The sequence below is a fragment of the Lutjanus erythropterus genome, chromosome 5 (assembly GCF_056507025.1).
Source record: "Lutjanus erythropterus isolate fLutEry1 chromosome 5, fLutEry1.hap2, whole genome shotgun sequence".
Classification (NCBI taxonomy): Eukaryota; Metazoa; Chordata; class Actinopteri; order Lutjaniformes; family Lutjanidae; genus Lutjanus; species Lutjanus erythropterus.
The window spans coordinates 7,409,901-7,428,254 of record NC_139321.1 but is presented as its reverse complement, the minus strand read 5'-3'; the positions used below and the strand labels follow the sequence as shown (position 1 = coordinate 7,428,254).

The following is an 18,354-nucleotide window of genomic DNA, read 5'->3' as shown; positions in this document are numbered from 1 at the left end:
GTTAATGTTATAGTTGTCCTCAGTGTATCATGCATGTTTGGGAGTTTGTGTTCCTGGACTCTCTGTGAGTCAAATCAGTTGCACGCTGCATCTTAAAGAGGTAACTGATTATGATATCAAAATCTGACAGGAGAGGAAAAAAAAATGAACGTCATGCGTGCAAGTGCACACAAATGTTCAGCAAGTGAGAGAACGAGACATAGAGAGAGGGAGACTCGCAGATAAAGGCTGACATGTCCCCATGTCTATAAATAGCCCAGAGAGGCTGATAGTCAGGAACAAAGCACTTTACACCAGCCATTCTGACAAGCAAAGGAGCGCGGGGACAGCAAGGCACTGTGGCTGTGTGTGTGTGTGTGTGTGTGCGTGTGTGTGTGTGTGTGTGTGTGTGTGTGTGTGACAAAGTTTTACTACGTCTGCTCCCTTTCCTCAGGTCCCAGCAGACCAGAGACACCCTCCAGAGACACTTCCAAAACATTTAATTAGCATCTGCACGTTATCGCTTTCATTATTCTCAACCCTGCTCCCTTATTTCCTAAACCCATCTTCCTCCGTCTGTCTCCTCTGCTCTCCTCCCTTCGCCGGCGACTCCTTCTTCCATCACTTCTTAAAATTGCTTTGGCGTAAGAGCATGCAAGTGTGCATTTCTATCACTGCAGAATTTGCTTTCTGCGTCTCTCCTCCTCCTCTCCATCTTTTCCCTCCACTCTTTATCCAGTGATCTTTTTATAACTCCCTTTTCCTCTCAACTCCTTCCTTGTTGTGATGATTCAATCTAGCTCTTTGCCTCCTGCCCGTGTGCATCTACAAGAAACAGTGAACAAGTGGATGTGCAGCAATGTTTGACCAGGCTGACACGCAGCAGCTGAATTTGTTTTGGTTTAGCAAAGCAGGACAAAATTTTTATCACCCGCCAATCTTAAGTCGCTCACTCCCTAAAGCGCAGCGGGGCTTACGGGGAGCGGAGGATGAAATGCAACTGCTCCATTCTGATAACGCTGATTACACTCAGCCACCGCAGTCGACTCCCACTTTGGATTTCTGTGTCTCTGCATAATTCTGGGCAGCTAAATCTCCGTTAACACCGTCTTACGCTGGAATCTGGTCCCGTTCTCACCTCCAGAACCCTTCCACTGATGTATCTGCTGCAGGTCTCACATTTCACCCCGTACTGGGCGTGGTAATCTGCCTCACAGTACGGCACGCCATCCCTGCAACACAGAGAATAGAAACAAAACTGTACTGGAATGTGTCACAATCTGAGTTTGGCCTATCAGGAGAGAAACTGGACATGACAAATCCAGCATGTCTGTTTGTATTAGGACCTGACCCATACTGGACTTTTGATATAGATACTATATAGATATAGATTTAGATTTCTGTCAGCCAACATTATACAGTTTAACAATAAATGCTATTGTCCAAAATGATATCAGGGCACTGAAACAGTTAATTTTCACTGTTTTTTTTTTATAATTATAAATAACTATAACAGGGCTGCCCCTTGAAAGTCTACTGAGAGTCTTCAAGTCCAGCAATGATTTGTTTTGGTTTTCTTTTCCTTTGTTCAGGCAGCGTGCACTACAATAACAGGATAAAACAGATAGAAGCTTACAAAAATACACAGGGAACATTTCAATGACAAAGAGTAAACAAAGGGACTCAAATATATTTTTATATTAGCTGGTACACTTTAATAAAATCCTTGTGACAACATGCATTGGTGGTTAACTGATGAGAGAAGGTAAAATGGGTGGCTGGTTAACAAGTTTCAGGTTTTGGTTTTTAGCTGCGTCATTGTACGCAGAGGAATGCAACAGTACAGCAGGCTGTAAACTTTACAGACTCACCACCATCCACAAACCTGACTCTGGTGGAAGCAGAGAAGAGTGATAGAAATGGAGCGCAGCCACCCCAGCGCACTGCGGAGCATGCAGGGCAGGTGACACGCTCCGCAGTGCGCTGGGATTTTGTATCTGAACTGATCTTGAATCTGATTCTGAAGTTTTCACTTCTTGCTTGCTTGTAAAACCCACCAATATGGGCTGATATAGGAGTTCAGTGTGGATCTGAACCGCAAAAAGGAACAAATTGTCAAATCTTCAGATTGAATGGCTAAATTTAATTCGACTGACAAAATTCTGAGTTGGGTGCAGCCTAAACTATAAATTACAAAAAAAACAAATACAGCAAAATATATGTATATATTGAACCTGAATTAAGAAAAAGGTATCAAATATACACATAAAGCGCCCAATAAGGCTAATAAGGCATTCTTCAGGCTCTGATTTGTATGTATTTTCTGGGTGAGACGTGAGAATCAAATGCTTTGAAGTGCTGTGTTTCTTTTCTCTTTACACACTCACTTGCTGATGTACTCTCCCGTGAGGACCATGTTGCAGGTGCGACATCTGAAGCAGCTGACGTGCCACTGCTTCTCCAATGCCAGGAGAGACTGACCCTGCTTGATCTCGTCTCCGCACCCAGCACAGTCTGGAGAGGAAGAGCGCGTGAAAGAGAAAGACAGCAGGAAGAACGGGGAGAAAGAGGGAAAAGATGCAGACAGAGAAAAGAGGAAATGCAGAGGAAGACAAAGTGAGCCGTGGTGTAATTGTACATCTTTAAACACCTACTGTGCTGCTAAGTGTAGTTTTCTACCCCTGTGGCACAGCCACCTCCTTAATCAATAGCCCTACTAATGCAGGATGTTGCAGAGCTGTGAGGCTTGTTCTCTCAACTGTAAGCACTGTTAAACTTGATTGAATGCAGGCAGGAAGCAAGCATCACTGAAACAGCCTCAGGGCAAAAACAGTCGCATAAAATTCCCCCTCACATGAGACACGTATGAATCTCTCTCTGTTTCCTTCACACACACACACAAACACACACTGCATACAAGCTCATTTCATTTCCCTCAGCGAGACGCCCCAGCCAGCAGGCGTTAGTATTGACCACCACTAACAGGGCAAGAAAGACGCAGGACAGCGCCGAGGCTGCGAATGATGCATGGCTGCCGAGTGTCAAAATGCCAAAAAAAGGTCAGCAATCCATTTGTTTCCATTTGGAAGACGTTTGGCTTAGCTTAACCTCCTCTGACCCGGTCGACTGCCCCTGAGAGAAGCCTGGAGTCACGAGGGACCACTCCAGTCCTCCGCCCTGACAGCCAAGACAAACTGTGTTAAGCAGTAAAAAAAAAAAAACCTGCAGTGTATTGAGTTGGGTTCTGCAGTCCAAATAAATCTTAACTGTCGTTTGGTGGTGATAGTGCTGAGTCTATAGAGCCAGCACCTCAGCTCCAGACTGTTACTGTGCACAGCTGATTTTCCTCTGAGTCATGATACAGTTCCCATTTTAGCCACAGACTGAAAACGGTTTTAGATCATCTAAAAGTGATGTAACAGGGCTTCTGACATGAAATCGTTAGGTACGGTTACATAAAAATTCACACGGGAAGAGGGCAGAAAGAAAACTGCTTCCTCGCTGTGTTTGTTACTCTATGATGTCACAGCGTGTGTTTTCATCAGTTGCCAAAAGCAAAATGTGACATCAATAACTGGGCTTCAGCCAGACGTGCAACATTTCTTAAAGTTTTAGTGATAGATATTCTTTATAATCTTATTTACAGACATCCAGTAGAGTTCTGCAGGAATGAGCCTTAAAACATTTCCGGTTCCCTCATCTTGAAGTCTAAGTTGTTTTAAATTACCATCAGCAGCCATCAGTTCAATCTCAATTACTGAACTAGTCATTTATGATATTAATTTAATTATAACTTGCAGCTTCATGAAAAACAAATTCTCACTGAAACACTCACATGATGGATGATACTTACAAATGAACTAGTTAAGTTACAGATTTGACCCTGAACGATGTCTTCATCGTCCTGAATGTCACAGTCCTGTACATCACCTCAGTAATGTTTCTGTATTCCTGGTGAAGACACAGCCTCCGAGACGAGAGGACCACTGGTGACTTAAGAGTGTCATCATGGACATTAAACCTCACATCGAACGCTAGTCACTAAGTTGGGGTGACGTTGACTGTGGTGTAGTTCAGTTATAGCCTAATCTTAGCATCTCTTATGCAACTTTTAGGAAACAGAGCTTATTTTCTGCGCCAATCTCATTGGCTCTTTGTGGAGGGAACCAGAGCGCTGCTAACTTCCAGGATGGTGTACAACAATATGTCATCCCCGCAACGCTCTGTAGTTCCCATCAATGCGATTGTGGTGAGGAAAAACTTTTTAAAGGGCAGATACCTCGAGCGGAAACAGATCTATGAGCTTTCTTGGTGAGAGTTACATGAGAAGACCAATTCAAATGTCATGTGTCCATTCAATGTGAAGCAACATTTAGCAGGTGGTTAGCTTAGCATAAAGACTGGAAAACTGCCTCTGTCAGAAGGTAGCAAAATCTGCCTAAAAGCACCTCTAAAGCTCACTACTTAACTTATTACATGTGCGAGATAAGACATAGACACACACGAAACTAAAGTAAACTATGACAAACCTACCAAAACTTTATTGTCTAAATTGACAAACATCATCTTCAAATGGGAGCAAAAAATAATTTGTCTCTCACCACAGACTACCAGCTTTCCAAAATGTTGAACTATCGCTTTAAGGAGACACAAAGAAGGATTAAAACAGGCCAGTAAAACTTTAATTAAGGTTACAAAACTAAATTTCTCAGGGTAAGTGTTTGGCCATTGATGCGTAAATAAGCAATCCTCTGATAACAGGCCTACTTTCCATCATTTCATAACGCCTGCTCCTAGACTTTCCCCCTAAAATAATCATTTTTACACTGACTAAATGCATTTTTACTGCATTTGCATTCTTAAAAAGCAAAATGTCAGAGGAAGAGGCAGTAAAAAGCAGTGCATTACATTTAGTGTCTGCACTCTGCGTCCCGTCTCACGGACTGCCTCCTCTTCATAAGACAGAGTGATGAACACGTACCTGGGGAGCCGTTTGGATTTTATCCTCCTGAATGGAGCGATCTGGGGAGGACAGTTATTCACTGCCTCTCCGCCGTCTGTTATTACTGCACAGCCAGTGAGCAGCAGGCTGTTGTCTGTATGCCACACTTAACAAATGATTCACTATCAATCACTGCTGCTCTGCTGTGGAATCATAATTTGTCATTTTCCTTCTTTTATTGAAAAGCAGAGGGCTATGCGACCTTCCTACATATACCTGGTGACAGACAGCATATTGAGCTCATTATTTACTGTAAACAACACTACAGCACATGCAGGAATATATGAGCAGATGTACAGAATACACAACATCCTCTCCTCTCAGTGTGTTGACAGTAATGAATGACTGATGTGTGTGTTTGTGTTGCATAATCTCAGCTGGTGGATCAGCACGACAGGTCGGACCACTGATCTGACAGACACTTGATTAGCTAAATGAGCTAAATGGGCCTCACGGACACATCGAATTAAGGCTCGGCGCGCTGCAGCGCCTGGTGGCCTTAAACGGAACGGACAGAGCGAGGCGGACGCCGGACTTACGGCTGGGCCCGTGGATCTTGATCGGTTCATTCGACTTGACGAGTGTGTGAGAGCACTGCTGGCACACGCAGTCCTTTCCGCTGAACGTCACTCTGTCTCCGATGGGGAAGGGTTTACTGAGGAGGAAAGAGAGAGACAGAGAGAAGGGAGAGTTAGACAACAGGCGAACAATAGGAGATAAAAATGCCTGCGGTGATTCTGTGTGTTTACATTAAATCCAAGTGTACACATGGGAATAACAAATAGGTGCTGGCAGGAACATGATTGGGTGACAGACAAGCCATAATCCTGCTGACACGAGCTAAATACAGTCTGACATCCTCTATGAACCTGAAAATACATTTCCAAACAGGCGGGGCGGCGAGTTAATGGGACGTTGATTGTTGCAGGAGCACCTGGCTGCTCTGTGATTAAAGAGGCGATAATGTGACGCTGCCACGGGCTTCTGCACGGAAAACTGGCTCTCTGAGTGAGAATGAAAACTTATTAGGGAGACTGCGTGGAGTGCATGCTGATCTTAACTGCCTCTTTCTCTCTCAGTCTGTCCGCCCAGCTCGCTCTTACCCAGCACGCAGCTGGTGCCACCAGGTCACTGGTTTCTTCAACACTTTAAAGATAAACTAAGATTAAAGCTGGGTTGCACCAGCGAGGATTAATTTATAAACGTGATTAAATCTTGGTTTAACTTTAACTTATGTGGCACCAAACTTTTAAATGATCTAAAATTAAGAAAGACTCAATTAAAGACAGATAGAATAGATTAAGTTTAATTCTATTGCACTAAAACTTTAAATCCTGTGTAATGGAGTATTAACTTTAAACTTATAATTAAGGAGGTTTAACTTTTAAAATTGCCTTTTGAGAGGGATTGAGAAAAATAATCAAGTTTGTCAGAGACAGTAAAGGGACAGATTCATTCCACCTGAGTTTTATGATGTGTCTCTTTCAATCCAGTTGATAGAACAGCATCTTTGCAAACTAAATATTTAGCTGCAACATTTTTTTTAGTTAACTAGTAAAAAGTGCAACATTTTACTAACTTTTTAGCCACTGAGCAAACCGTAGTGTTTGGTTAACTTTTTAGCTAGCAAACAATATAAAAAATTTTTAAAAATGGTTAGCTAGCTAGCAAACAATGTAATGTTTTATTAACCTTTTAGCTAGCTAGCAAACAATATAATTAACTTTTTAGCTATCTAGTAAACAATACAATGTCTTGTTAAGGAATACAGCTGAAAGTTATCCATTTTCCCACCTCTTTAATACTCACCATAGTCCTGACAGCACTCAAATTGATTTTTTTAATTTATTTTATTATTTTTTATTTGTTTTAATTTGGGAAAGCATCTCCGTAAACTCTGGTTAAACTCTGGTCTCTGGTTAAACTCTCTTTAATTTTTGTTTACATCAAACTCTGATTAGAACTAATCTTGGATTAAATTAATCTGGTGGTGCAACACAGTCTAAGAAAAGTAAATACACGCCCATGCAGACAAGCAGAGAACATGACAGCAAGACAGCGCCTATGAAATCAAATTTACCACATCACGACGCACTGTTTCGCCCCTCTTTCCTCTTCTATAGCATTTTCGTAGAGACGGATTGATTTCTTTAGGATGTGAGAGTGAATGGGGAGCTAAAAGGCTTAGGGAAGGCTGTTTAAAAGACATAGACGGCGGTAATCCTTTTACTCCCCCGCCGAGACCTGGAGTCGGAGCCAAGACCCAGAGGGAGGCTAGAGTCTCCAGCAGAGCTCACAGTCAGCACACAAGAGTGCAGCACATCCATGTACGCACTTAGAGACGCACAGAGGAAAGCATGAATAAAGGCTGGCGCAACATATACATGCACGTCCAGGTTTGTTCCACTGCGCTTTTATATAATTCAAAGAGGGACAACTTCCATACATAAAACAGAAAGGACAGACAAGTAAGGAGAACAGATGAGCCAGCAGGGAGGTTTCATCGCACAAATTATTCAACAAAGGCCCTGGTAAACACTGAAAGGAACACAAGTCAATGAAAACTGATAAAGCATATTATTCATTTAGACTTCATTTTAATTTCACCCTTCAGTTGCTCCCAAGGGTACCCATCTGTTGGCAAACAATTTTTTAGCTCTCATTTAAAGGGATAGCTTAGATTATATGATGTGGGGTTGTATGAGGTACTTACCTGTATAGCAGATGCCTGTCAACACCCCCCCCCCCCCCCCCCCCAGATTGGGGAAGCAGAGAGGAGAACCAGCACAGAAGCTAAGCGATGTACAGCTGAGAACAGGGTCAGTAACAAAACGTTTAAGTGTACGCCATATGTAGAATATTTTCACCATTTTACGTTGCCCCCAGACAGACTTTTTTTGACAGGAAAGCACCATAATATAAGCCAAATCCTTCTCTCCAAACCAACCAAACTCCATAGGCAAAATACGTCATTTTACCTCACAGAACATGGGAGCTGCTGGTCCTGGGTTGCCACAATATATTAATTTGTTTCTGCGTTACTGTGTCAGTTTGGTGTTTTAAAAGGATAGTTCTGATTCATCAAAGTCACACAACAACAGAAACAAACTAAGAGAAAGACCAGCTATTCCCGAGTTCTGTGAAGTAAAATGACTAATTTCGCCTGTGGAGTTTGGTTGGTTCAGAGAGGACAACATATGACTTATAGAACAGTGGTTTCCTGTCAGAAATGTCCATCTGATGGCAAACTAAATGGATGAAAACATTCTAAATATTGTCTACACTTTGTCTACAATGTAAAATATCTAGATTTTTTTAAGTGGCTGAAACACATTTTGTTGCTGACCCTGTCCACAGCAGTAGTCTATATTTCTTCTTCTTGTTTTAACTGGGGCTGTGCTGACCAGCATGTACTGAAGCTAAAACAGTGACTATTGATACAACACCACATCACATAATCCAGACTTTCCCTTTAACAGACAGGCCACACTGACCAAAACAAATCTAAACATAGAAAACTAGAGGAAGCCTGGAGGTTTTTATAAATTCCTAGAGTGACAGGCTGAATCTTTAAGAGGTATAAGTGCCTAACCGAAGCTTTCCCCGTCTATAGTCAAACCAAGGAGCGCCTGAGTTGCCGTGATGTTGCAGAGGAGGAGCGTGTTAGTCTGTTAGTTTGACCTTGTCTTTACCTGTGTGTTGCTCTCACTCCCTCAAGACACTCTTGCCTTGTCAGCCTTTCTGAGCGCTTTAAAAATTTACTCTGTTTACATATTTAATGCATGTTTTTTTAAAAACTGGCCACAGAAGTAAAGCTATTTCTGGCTGTAGCGATATGAACTCTGGCGGCTTTGATCACACACACATAAAAAAAGGAAAAGAAGCAGAAGAGCGGAAAAGTGAAACTTGCAATCTGCCTTCATTAGAGCTGAGAGCAGTGATGACAAAGAGAAAGTGGGACGATGATGAAGACACAAAGGGAGATTATGTGATGCGGGTGATGATTAAGAACAGGAAGATGATGGCGGTAATGATGAGGATGAGGAGGAGAAGACGGAGACATGTGGAGGATGAGGAGGTGGGGTGGGGTGGGGGGGTCGGAGAAGACAGACAGGAGGGGAAAAATAGAGGAGGTACAAGAAAAGACTATGAGCAATGTGACAGAGGGCAGACGGAGCAGGAAAGAAGAGATTCACCCTTCGGCTTCTCGCTGTCTCTTCCAGTTGACTCCACAGACGCTGACACACACACACACACACACGTGCGCGTACACACACACATCGCTGTCACTGCCAGGACTGCTCCACTGGCCGTCTCCGGCCAGTTGGTGTCAGTTCAGTTTTCTTTGCCCTCGGCTGCTGGGCACGGCCGCGTGTTTACCGGCCAATGTCAAGCAGATACAAGACAACAGACAAACACCACCCTCCTGGAGGGAGGTGGGGAAAGATGGCGCTTATGTAAACCTTATAACACATCAGAACAGACACAGGAGAAGGGAGGACGAGCAAAACAAAGACGGGTGTTCCCACATACCTCGCACAAACAGAGAGGATGAGTGGAACAAAGAGAGGTTGACAGGAAGAGTGAAATGCTGAAATAAAGACAGGAGCCGACAGGGATGCTGACTCTGAGTTCGTTCAGGAGGAGCTTAACGTGAACACTGATGGAGGTCAGAGGAGAGATGGCCTACTTTTAAATCTAAATCTAACAGCGTGAAACACCGGGTCAGCTCTCTTTTTTGGAAATCGTGACTCGACTAAGCAAAACGACGACGAGGCTGCTCCAGCTTTCCGATCGGATGTTTATTGATATTCAGGAGGTGAAACGAGACTGAATCATGAGCTCAGTCGCTGGCATCACTAAACGCACCGTAAAGAAATGAGTCACTTTTGCATTACTTATTTGAAAGATGCAACTTGTGTGGCTTCGTCTGATGAGCTGTTTGGAAGAGCTGCACGGTCATGGGGCAGAAAACGGTGACTCATGGGAGAGACGGCATTTCTTATTCAGTAGCTCCACAATTCATCTCCTGTTCTCTGCCCTCTCCTCTATCAGACTGTTCTCTATCAGGCTACTTTCACAAGTGAATCGTAACTTTTATGCTTCTTTACAGAGCAGAACTGATACAGAACAGATAAAGTGATGAAGTCATACGTTCAGTGCACACACAGTTACAGTACAATATGTTGTCTGTTGTGCTTAAAGCTGGGGTAGGCAGTTTATTTTTCTGTCTCCGTTTTCAGGTTTCAGAAAGTCTAGGCCGTGACAGGAGACTTCAGCCAATCAAAGGTCTGAAAGATAGTTGATTGTTGAGGTTTAATTCCCAAAATGTCAGTATTTCACAACCTGGGAATGACACTCAGCAACCAATTATCTTTCTCCAGAATCGAATGCTGCACCTTTAAATGAGCAATATGTGTGTTCAGACACTAGGGGGCTCCCTCATTAAAACAATAACAAAAGACATAGTTTGTTGACATCTGAAGTGCTGTGGGATCATGGGAGTTGTTATCTTCACTGGTAAACAACCGCTATTAAAGTTGAAAATCTATCTGACATGACTCAGACAGAAATCATGTTCGTGGACGAGGTAACGTACTAATGTTTTATTCACGTCACGTTTATTCATGTGTCCCGACTTCCTTCCTCACTCTGTGATGTGTCCAGTGTGTTTTCACAGACGTTGAAGCAGGAAATGCACCATTACCTCAGATAAGATATGAATTTCTTTGCCTTTGAACATTGTTGGAAACATTTGGAATAATGTAAGCACAAAACTGAACATATTACTAGCATTTTTAGACATTTTAATGCAGAAATGTTACACAGCTTTAAGTAGCTTGTGTAAATGTGTAATGATTAGAGTAGGTAATGTTAAAAAAATCATTTATCATATATTGCAATATCACTACATATTGTGACACAATACAATACATTTGTATCTGGGTAATCCTGCATTTTGAAGCTGTACAAATCAACAATTTTATGTTAATGATGGATAAAATGACTGAATATAATATGAAAGTTGTAGCCTGCCGGGACAAACTCACAGAGAATTATCATCCAGCTGCAGTTCTTCTCAGCTCACTGATTGTTTTTTAGCATTTTTCAACTCATTGCTTTGGTTTTACAGCCTGTAATTTTACTGTTTCGGTTCATTCTCAACACTTTCATCAACCCTGTTTCCACCAATATCAGGCAGCCATTTTCAGCAAAAACATGTGATAAACCCAGGGTACGCTAACTGCCCAGCTTGGGCTGTGATAGTCTGGATTTATGCATAATTGTTACTGCGTAAAACCAACATATGGTTTACCGCAGCCGCCCAAATAATTGCATTTTACTGTACTTCACTGAGGGATGCCATCATAAGAGTTTACCTCCCTCTGTATTTACCACGACACCCCTGGAGATACTAAAGGATAGCTAATAAAGACTATCTATATTCTAAGAGGTGTTGGCAGTGTAGACCAAAATAGAGCAAAAAGTAGAGTGAACATTTGACTCACTTTTTCCCAGCGATCAGAAACACAACTCCAAATCAATAATGCTGCTGTATCACTGTCCAATCATTCGTACTACTGTAACCTATACAGTAGGAGATTGTGTGTCTGTTTGTGTGTGAGTGTGTACCTGCAGACACTGCAGACAAAGCACTTTGGGTGGTACGTGCGTCCCAGGGCGGAGACCACCTCTCCCGTGATGAAGGTGTCGCAGCGGTCGCAGCGTGTACCGTACAGACGCTGGTAGTCCGCCGTACAGATGTACTCGCCCTTCTTCTGGAAGAAGCCAGATCGAGCCAGATCACAGTTACAGACTGTGGAAAGAAGAGGTGAGGGAAAGTGAGGAAACATGCAAAACACTAAAGCATATGGAATAACCTGTGGGTGAGGGCATTAACAGATGTTAACAACAGTAGAGCTGCTATTTTTGGCTTCCCACTCTAAGAAAACAAATTGAGGTTTCCATTTTTTGTCGTGTGCTTTTAAAATCAAATGAATTACATCCATTAGATGTTTTCGGTCCTTTTTAACTGTTTGTGTTTGCTTGATTGTGCTGTGTGTATGTTTGTCCTCAAACACGCGACGCTATTCTGCTCCAGACAGTGGTGAGCCAATTTGCTCTGATGGGAATATAATGATATAATCAGTGGAAAAGTCATTTTGTGCTAAACAATATGAAGACAGAGACAAAACAACAGACCGCAAGTTCACAGCATCATCAGAAAATCGACTGAAGACTCATTAAACGCCAGAGGGGAAGTCACCGAAATCATTTGCTGTGCATGCACAAGGTGAGCGCTCGGCGTGTGTCTCTATCGTGTGCATCCTGAGCACACAATATGCGCTGCAGCACTTTGCCATGTTGCTGAAAGTGAATTCCAGTGGGTGTAACAGTATAGCTAAGAGGCGTTTTCACAGATCAGTGGCCGGTGCGGTCGCCGCTCTCTGGTTTCTCCCAGTCTGTGCGGTCTACCAGCAGGAAGAGTTGACAGTTACTGTAAACTCCAGCTGGAAAAAATGCAGGCCACAGATGAAGGTCACATACTGTGTCAACAAATCCAGATTTTTTCCCACCTTTATTCTTAAAAATTGTGTAAAACAAATGAATATTTAGACCTTGAACATTATAGTCTTTAGCTGTGATAACTCTGTCACTGACACTATAATTACACAACATCATGCAACACAACTACAACCATCACATAATAGCTTAGCTGCATGATACAGAATGGGGATGGGGGTTCATATTTTGGGAAAATATGCTTATTTACTTGATTGGTTGGTGTAGTTTAGCATAAAGACTGGAAACAGAGGGACATGGCGAGCATGGCTCCGTCAAATCTGCTTAAAACCACAAACTGTTGGAATTAAACAAATGAGATATATTGTGTTAAAATATTGTCGTCAGACTGTGTTGTCCAACTGGGAACTGAGGCTGCAGTCTCAAATGTGAATGTGAAAAATGAATGAAAAGGGGAAAATGACTTTTTGTGGCAGTGAAGACAGCACAGATGGTCTCAGTTTCAGTTTGCCGCTGGTAAAGACTGTTTTACAGTAAAACTGACCTTTATTTCACTAAAATTCTACCTGGATCCTTTTATATTAGTTGCTTCCCCTATCATAGTTAGAAAGATGTAGACATGCTGTTGTTTAACTCTCCTACTGTACCAGTAAATCATCTGTGATGTAAAGCAAAAGCTCACAATTTGAGTTCACACTGTACAGCCTGAAAATGCGTCAGACATTTGTTTGTTTGTGAAAAGGCAGAAATGTGCTGCCACGATCATCTCTGCCATCCTGTGTGCAAAACTCCAAAAACAAAAGGAAAAAAACGAAGCGTCGGAGTAGGGAGACATGGTGAGTATGGCTTGTCCGTTTTGCAGGGAGAATTGTGGGTAGCTAATGAGGTTTACTGTCCATATTTTCCATCCACACGATGCGTTGTGTCCCCATGGTTATTTCAGACACTGTGTTTGCCACTTCGTGCAGGTGCAGTGAGAATAAAGGCAGTGATGGCTCTGCTTCAAAAGTGAGAGCCTGACAACAGCAGATATGTCACAAATTCATCCAAACGTCTTACGGCCATTCAAGAGCAGTCGCTCACCCCTGTGCACTGCACAGCAAACAGCACTCAACAAGCCGGTCCAACTCTAAAATAAGTCAGGCAGGTCAGAGGTATGAACTTGTTTTTACCTCTGAAGGGAGGCATGCCAGAAAAACTTTGAGAACCACTGCTTTAATGCTTTAACGCTCCTGCAACTAGATCTACTACATTAAAAGACAAGAAAATCACGCCCCACCACCATTTCTGCACACCAGAAGGTGGTCCAACATGTCAGTGAACCCGGAGACTCTCCGTGATAAAAAAGATGAACGGACCTCTGGTTTTTCTGAGACGTGAAGAGAAGATTCTCACTGTGAAGATTCTCAGATCCTCCTGATCAGCCTGAAGCTCAGGTGAAACAAGAGACCGCGGACTGGAAACGAGATCAGAGGCTTTAAACAGCAGCTCCTGGTAGAAGCAGACAGCAGAGAGATGAATAACCGGAGAACAACTCAATATTGAGCACAGTCTTGTACCTGGCAGCAGCAGAGAATTCATTTACTGTAACACCAAAAATACAGACGACCCGCGGGAAGTATATTTATTTGACCAAAGCTGTGTTTTAAGTTTTCTTAACTGCTTTAATTTGATTTAAATTCTTTACTGAAATTGGAAATTGATCTGTCTGTAGTGCACATCCAGCAGCAATTGTCCATGAAAACATATACTGTTTCTACACTTAAGCCAGACCACTGACAGCATGAAAAATGGAAATATAATCTGCTAATCGTGAGGTTAATGCTGCCACAGTAAGAAGAAAAGTAAACACTTTAACCCGAACAAAGCGGCATCGTGTTTGTGGTGAAGTGAAGCACCTCGAACACCAACAACTGGCTGCTAATAACTGCCTTCATCCTGGCCATGCTAGTGCTGCTGCTACAGGCTAAATTTGGCTCCCAGGAGCCACCGGTTTTCAGCGTGCGCCGGCAGGCTGAAGGTTCACACACACACACACACACACACACACACACACACACACACACACACACACACACACGCACATAAACCCTTCAAAGGGGCTCATTTAATCTCAAGCTGTTTATGAGTGGAGCGTATTGACTTAATGGTGTAATAAAAGATCAATGGGCCCTCACTTAAAAACAAAACAATCTGGGCTCCCACAGGAGGATGGGAACACATAAATCCATCCCCGATGAGATGGCACCGCGCGTATGCAGAGAGAGGATGATGGAACGAGACGGCGTGTACGGCGAGATATGATGATGGATCTTTATCATCGCGACAGGTCATTGGCATCGAGGCACAACGGCGGCAGAGGAGCAGGGGAGTGAAAAGTGCACAAAACACCACACGCTCACAAATAAAAGTGCTAACTAGAACCCTGAAGGGTTCCTCGGCTCGTCCCCAGAATCCTTGAAGCTTTCCACTTGGAACTCTTCCACCTAGAACTCAACATAAAGGGTTATAACTAGAACCAACTATGAAAGGTTTTCTACAGAACCCTCTCTTGGAGTTCTATCCAGAACCATTCTACTTTCTAAGGGTGCTAACAGGAATGCACCTACAGAGTTCCACTGAGAACCTTTTTAGGGGATTTTATCTAGAACCCATGCAGGGGATTCTATGGAGAACCTTTTTAGATTACAAAGGTTTTATATAGAGAACTCATTAGGTCCTGTAGAGAACCTTTTCATATTCCAAGGGTTTGATATAGAACCCACCCAGGGAGTTCTATGGGGAACCTTTTTAGATTACAAGGGTTTTATCTAGAATACTCAGAAGTTCTGTAGAGAAAGCTTTTATATTCTAAGGGTTTTATCTAGAACATAGTGAGTGGGTTTTAGAGAGAACCTTTTTATATTCCAAGAGTTTGATCTAGAACCCACCCAGGGGCTTCTATGGAGAACCTTTTTAGACTACAAGGGTCGTATCTAAAACCCATTCAGGGTGTTCTACAAGGAACCTTTTTATATTACAAGGGTTTTATATAGAACACATCCAGTTCCCAGTGGAACCCTTAGTTTTTTTGAAGCATGCTTGACAAACCCTGTTTTTAAAAAAGCGTTCTTTAGAAGCAAATGGTTTTGAGTAGAACCTCAGCCCTTCAGCTCTTTTGGAACCCTATTTTATAAGAGAGCAGATCTGAGATTTAAAATAGGCTGTTTATAAAAATGTGTGTGTGCGTGTGTGTGTGTGTGTGTGTGTGTGTGTGTGTGTGTGTGTGTGTGTGTGTGTGTGTGTCTGTGTAGACCACATTTCCAGAACCACTGAACAATGGCACAGAGCTTCAAAAAGTGTCCCTGCTGCATTTTAAACCAGACTAACTGAGACTCTCACCAGAAACCCAAATCACAGGCTATCTGATGCCTCCATGGAAAAGGGGGAACTGGAGAGTAAATATTTCCACATATACTAAACTCTCCGTAATGGAAAACAAAAATCAATGAGTTTTGAAATGGCCCATTACATTAATGTAATAAAAACATTTTCAATCATCTAAAACTAAAGTGTTGTAAAATTCGCCGCTGTAATTTTCTCTCCTTCTCTTTTGTTTTCCTCCTCTCTTTCCTCCCCTCCCCTCTGCTCCTCTGTCTCAATTCAAAAATGACTTGCTTTTCAATCTGCGCCCAGATTGATTTTCAAATTACTGGAATCTGCTCAATTAGCCTAATGCACTTCATTAGCATATGGACGCCTGACCAAATCACAGCCGGCCGACTGGCTCTGCTCAGACCGGATTGGACGGGCTGGCTGGATGGTTCACCTGTTCCGGCTAATCACATTGTTTTCTTCTGACCGGACGATTGGCTGGTTGCATTGCAAGGGACGCCCCCCCTCCTCAGTTGCCATAGGAGACGTAAACCTTCCACAGTTGCCCTAGAGACAGCTAGGTCCCCAGTCTGAATGATGTGGTGGTGCCGGTGGTGGTGGCACATTTGGTTTTTGGTGGCTGTAAATGACAAACGTTATCAGTGATGATACTGCAACTTCAAATCAGTTCTGTGTTGGCAAAAACTGAGTCATTAAAGTCAACGTTTCAATTAAATGGCAAAAATAAAAAGCTCCATCATCATTAATTTGTTAATTTCTCGCTTTATCTGCAATTTTCTAAGTAAGACTTCTAAAAGCTGACTCATAATTGAATTATAAGACCGTGTAAACTCTAAGTATATCCACATGAACTGTTATGTCTCGCTTCACAAAATTAAAAAAAAATGTTGGGAAAAAAGAAAAAGAAACCTCATATGTGAAGTGTTTTGAGTTACAGACTTAAATTCAAACACTAGCTGAGATTTAAGATTTTCCTTGCACTTAAAGGTCAGTGTGAGACTTACAGCAAACTCCATTAGTCTGTTTTCTTGTTCTTGAAAAGAAAATGTCAAAACCTTAACCTTCACTTCAAGAAACCATCATAGTTCAGTAAAGTAAACAGAAATTTATAGACTCAGATGCCATACACACTATATTTCAGGCTACTATCCAAAAGAAGACAGATCTCCAAGTGTTCCTTTATGAGTCGAGAACATCGCAGTGCTTCTGAAACTAAATAACTTAAAGACTTAAAAATCCATTGGAGATGTTTTTCTTAACTCTTTCTTACCTGAAAAGTTGATATGTTGGAGATACACGGTTCTGACAGGACAACAATCACTAAGCCCCTCCTCCAAACAGCAACCGTCCATCCAATCATAGCTTAGCAACTGTAACTAGGCTCCTCAGGCCTGTCAAGATTTGCATGTCTACGTGTCTCTACATGTTGAAGCAGAGAACATGGGGCCCCAGCTAGAGTGATACTGTGTCTGTCTGTCTGTCTGTGTGTCTCATGAGTTTGGAGGGTGGTGTCTTTTTTGCAGTCTTTCAAAAACCTAAAATGCAAGAGCACAGGTGTGAGGAATGGATTGAACTTTTACTTTATCTGCTCTGACGCAAGCAGCGGATGTTAGCACGTTCCGCTAACTAGCTTACTACCTGCAGCAATGTTACCTCATTAGCTCGTGTCACACACATCTACATTTGCCAAACTCTTGCCAGATTCTTCCCAGCGGTTAAACTGGGTCAAAATTGGCCAAAAAACAATGCATCTCTCTGGTTCACTCTCTTAGACCTAAGTTTAGCTTTTATCCTGACTCTCTTCCTGAGGTGGCCATGGTCCAGTCAACCCGCCATGGTTGACCTCTGCATTTACTTTTCCGATGTTAATGAGCGGATTACTGTCGTCTGTCATTTATAAATATTCGTGTCATATTTCAACGTCCAACCAATGTTTGCCGAGATGCAGCTTTGGCCTCAGTCAGTTACCAGGAATGTTATATCATGTATGCAGCTGTTCAGTAATTTTACATATTTAAGACCCTTTTACAGGGTTCTCATTTTAAAGTGTGACTTCTCAGCTTACGTTAGTTAAAGCATTAGGATTAGCTTACATTTACTAGCTACAAGTGTGCAATCTGCTGTGAATCTGTGGAGTTTTGCAAAAATGACTGCCTCTTTTAATGTGAAATCTTCCCTTGTAAACTGCACATGTGCAGCGCCAGAATGAAAAGCTTGACAAACATAGCAGCAATAGGAAGGCGGGGCTTAGTGAAGGGTCAGTTGCAACTATTGGTTTAATTGCAAATGTACGTGCAACTGATGTGCCAGGCTGTATAGTTCTGCACATACTTTTAACAGTTTATCTTTGGAATGATAACAGTGGAATAAAGGTTAATTCAACTTTTAGATTTTTGCAAAATAATCACTCTTTAATCTTCCTGTAAGGAGCCTCCATTTTTTCCAGCCTGCTTGCATGCAGGCCCTCTGCTTTT

General features: G+C 42.4%; 1 protein-coding gene across 1 annotated transcript in view; it reads right to left on the bottom strand.

The window, feature by feature from the left end:
* Positions 1 to 18,354, bottom strand: part of ablim3 (actin binding LIM protein family, member 3) — a 69,562-nt gene that overhangs the window by 22,507 nt on the left and 28,701 nt on the right. Inside the window, exons 4-7 of the mRNA XM_084718655.1 lie at positions 11,615 to 11,798; positions 5,521 to 5,636; positions 2,367 to 2,493; positions 1,118 to 1,211 (exon numbers count right to left, since the gene is read on the bottom strand). Of these exons, the coding sequence (XP_084574781.1) occupies positions 1,118 to 1,211; positions 2,367 to 2,493; positions 5,521 to 5,636; positions 11,615 to 11,798 (521 nt within the window). The remainder of the gene's footprint in view (positions 1 to 1,117; positions 1,212 to 2,366; positions 2,494 to 5,520; positions 5,637 to 11,614; positions 11,799 to 18,354) is intronic.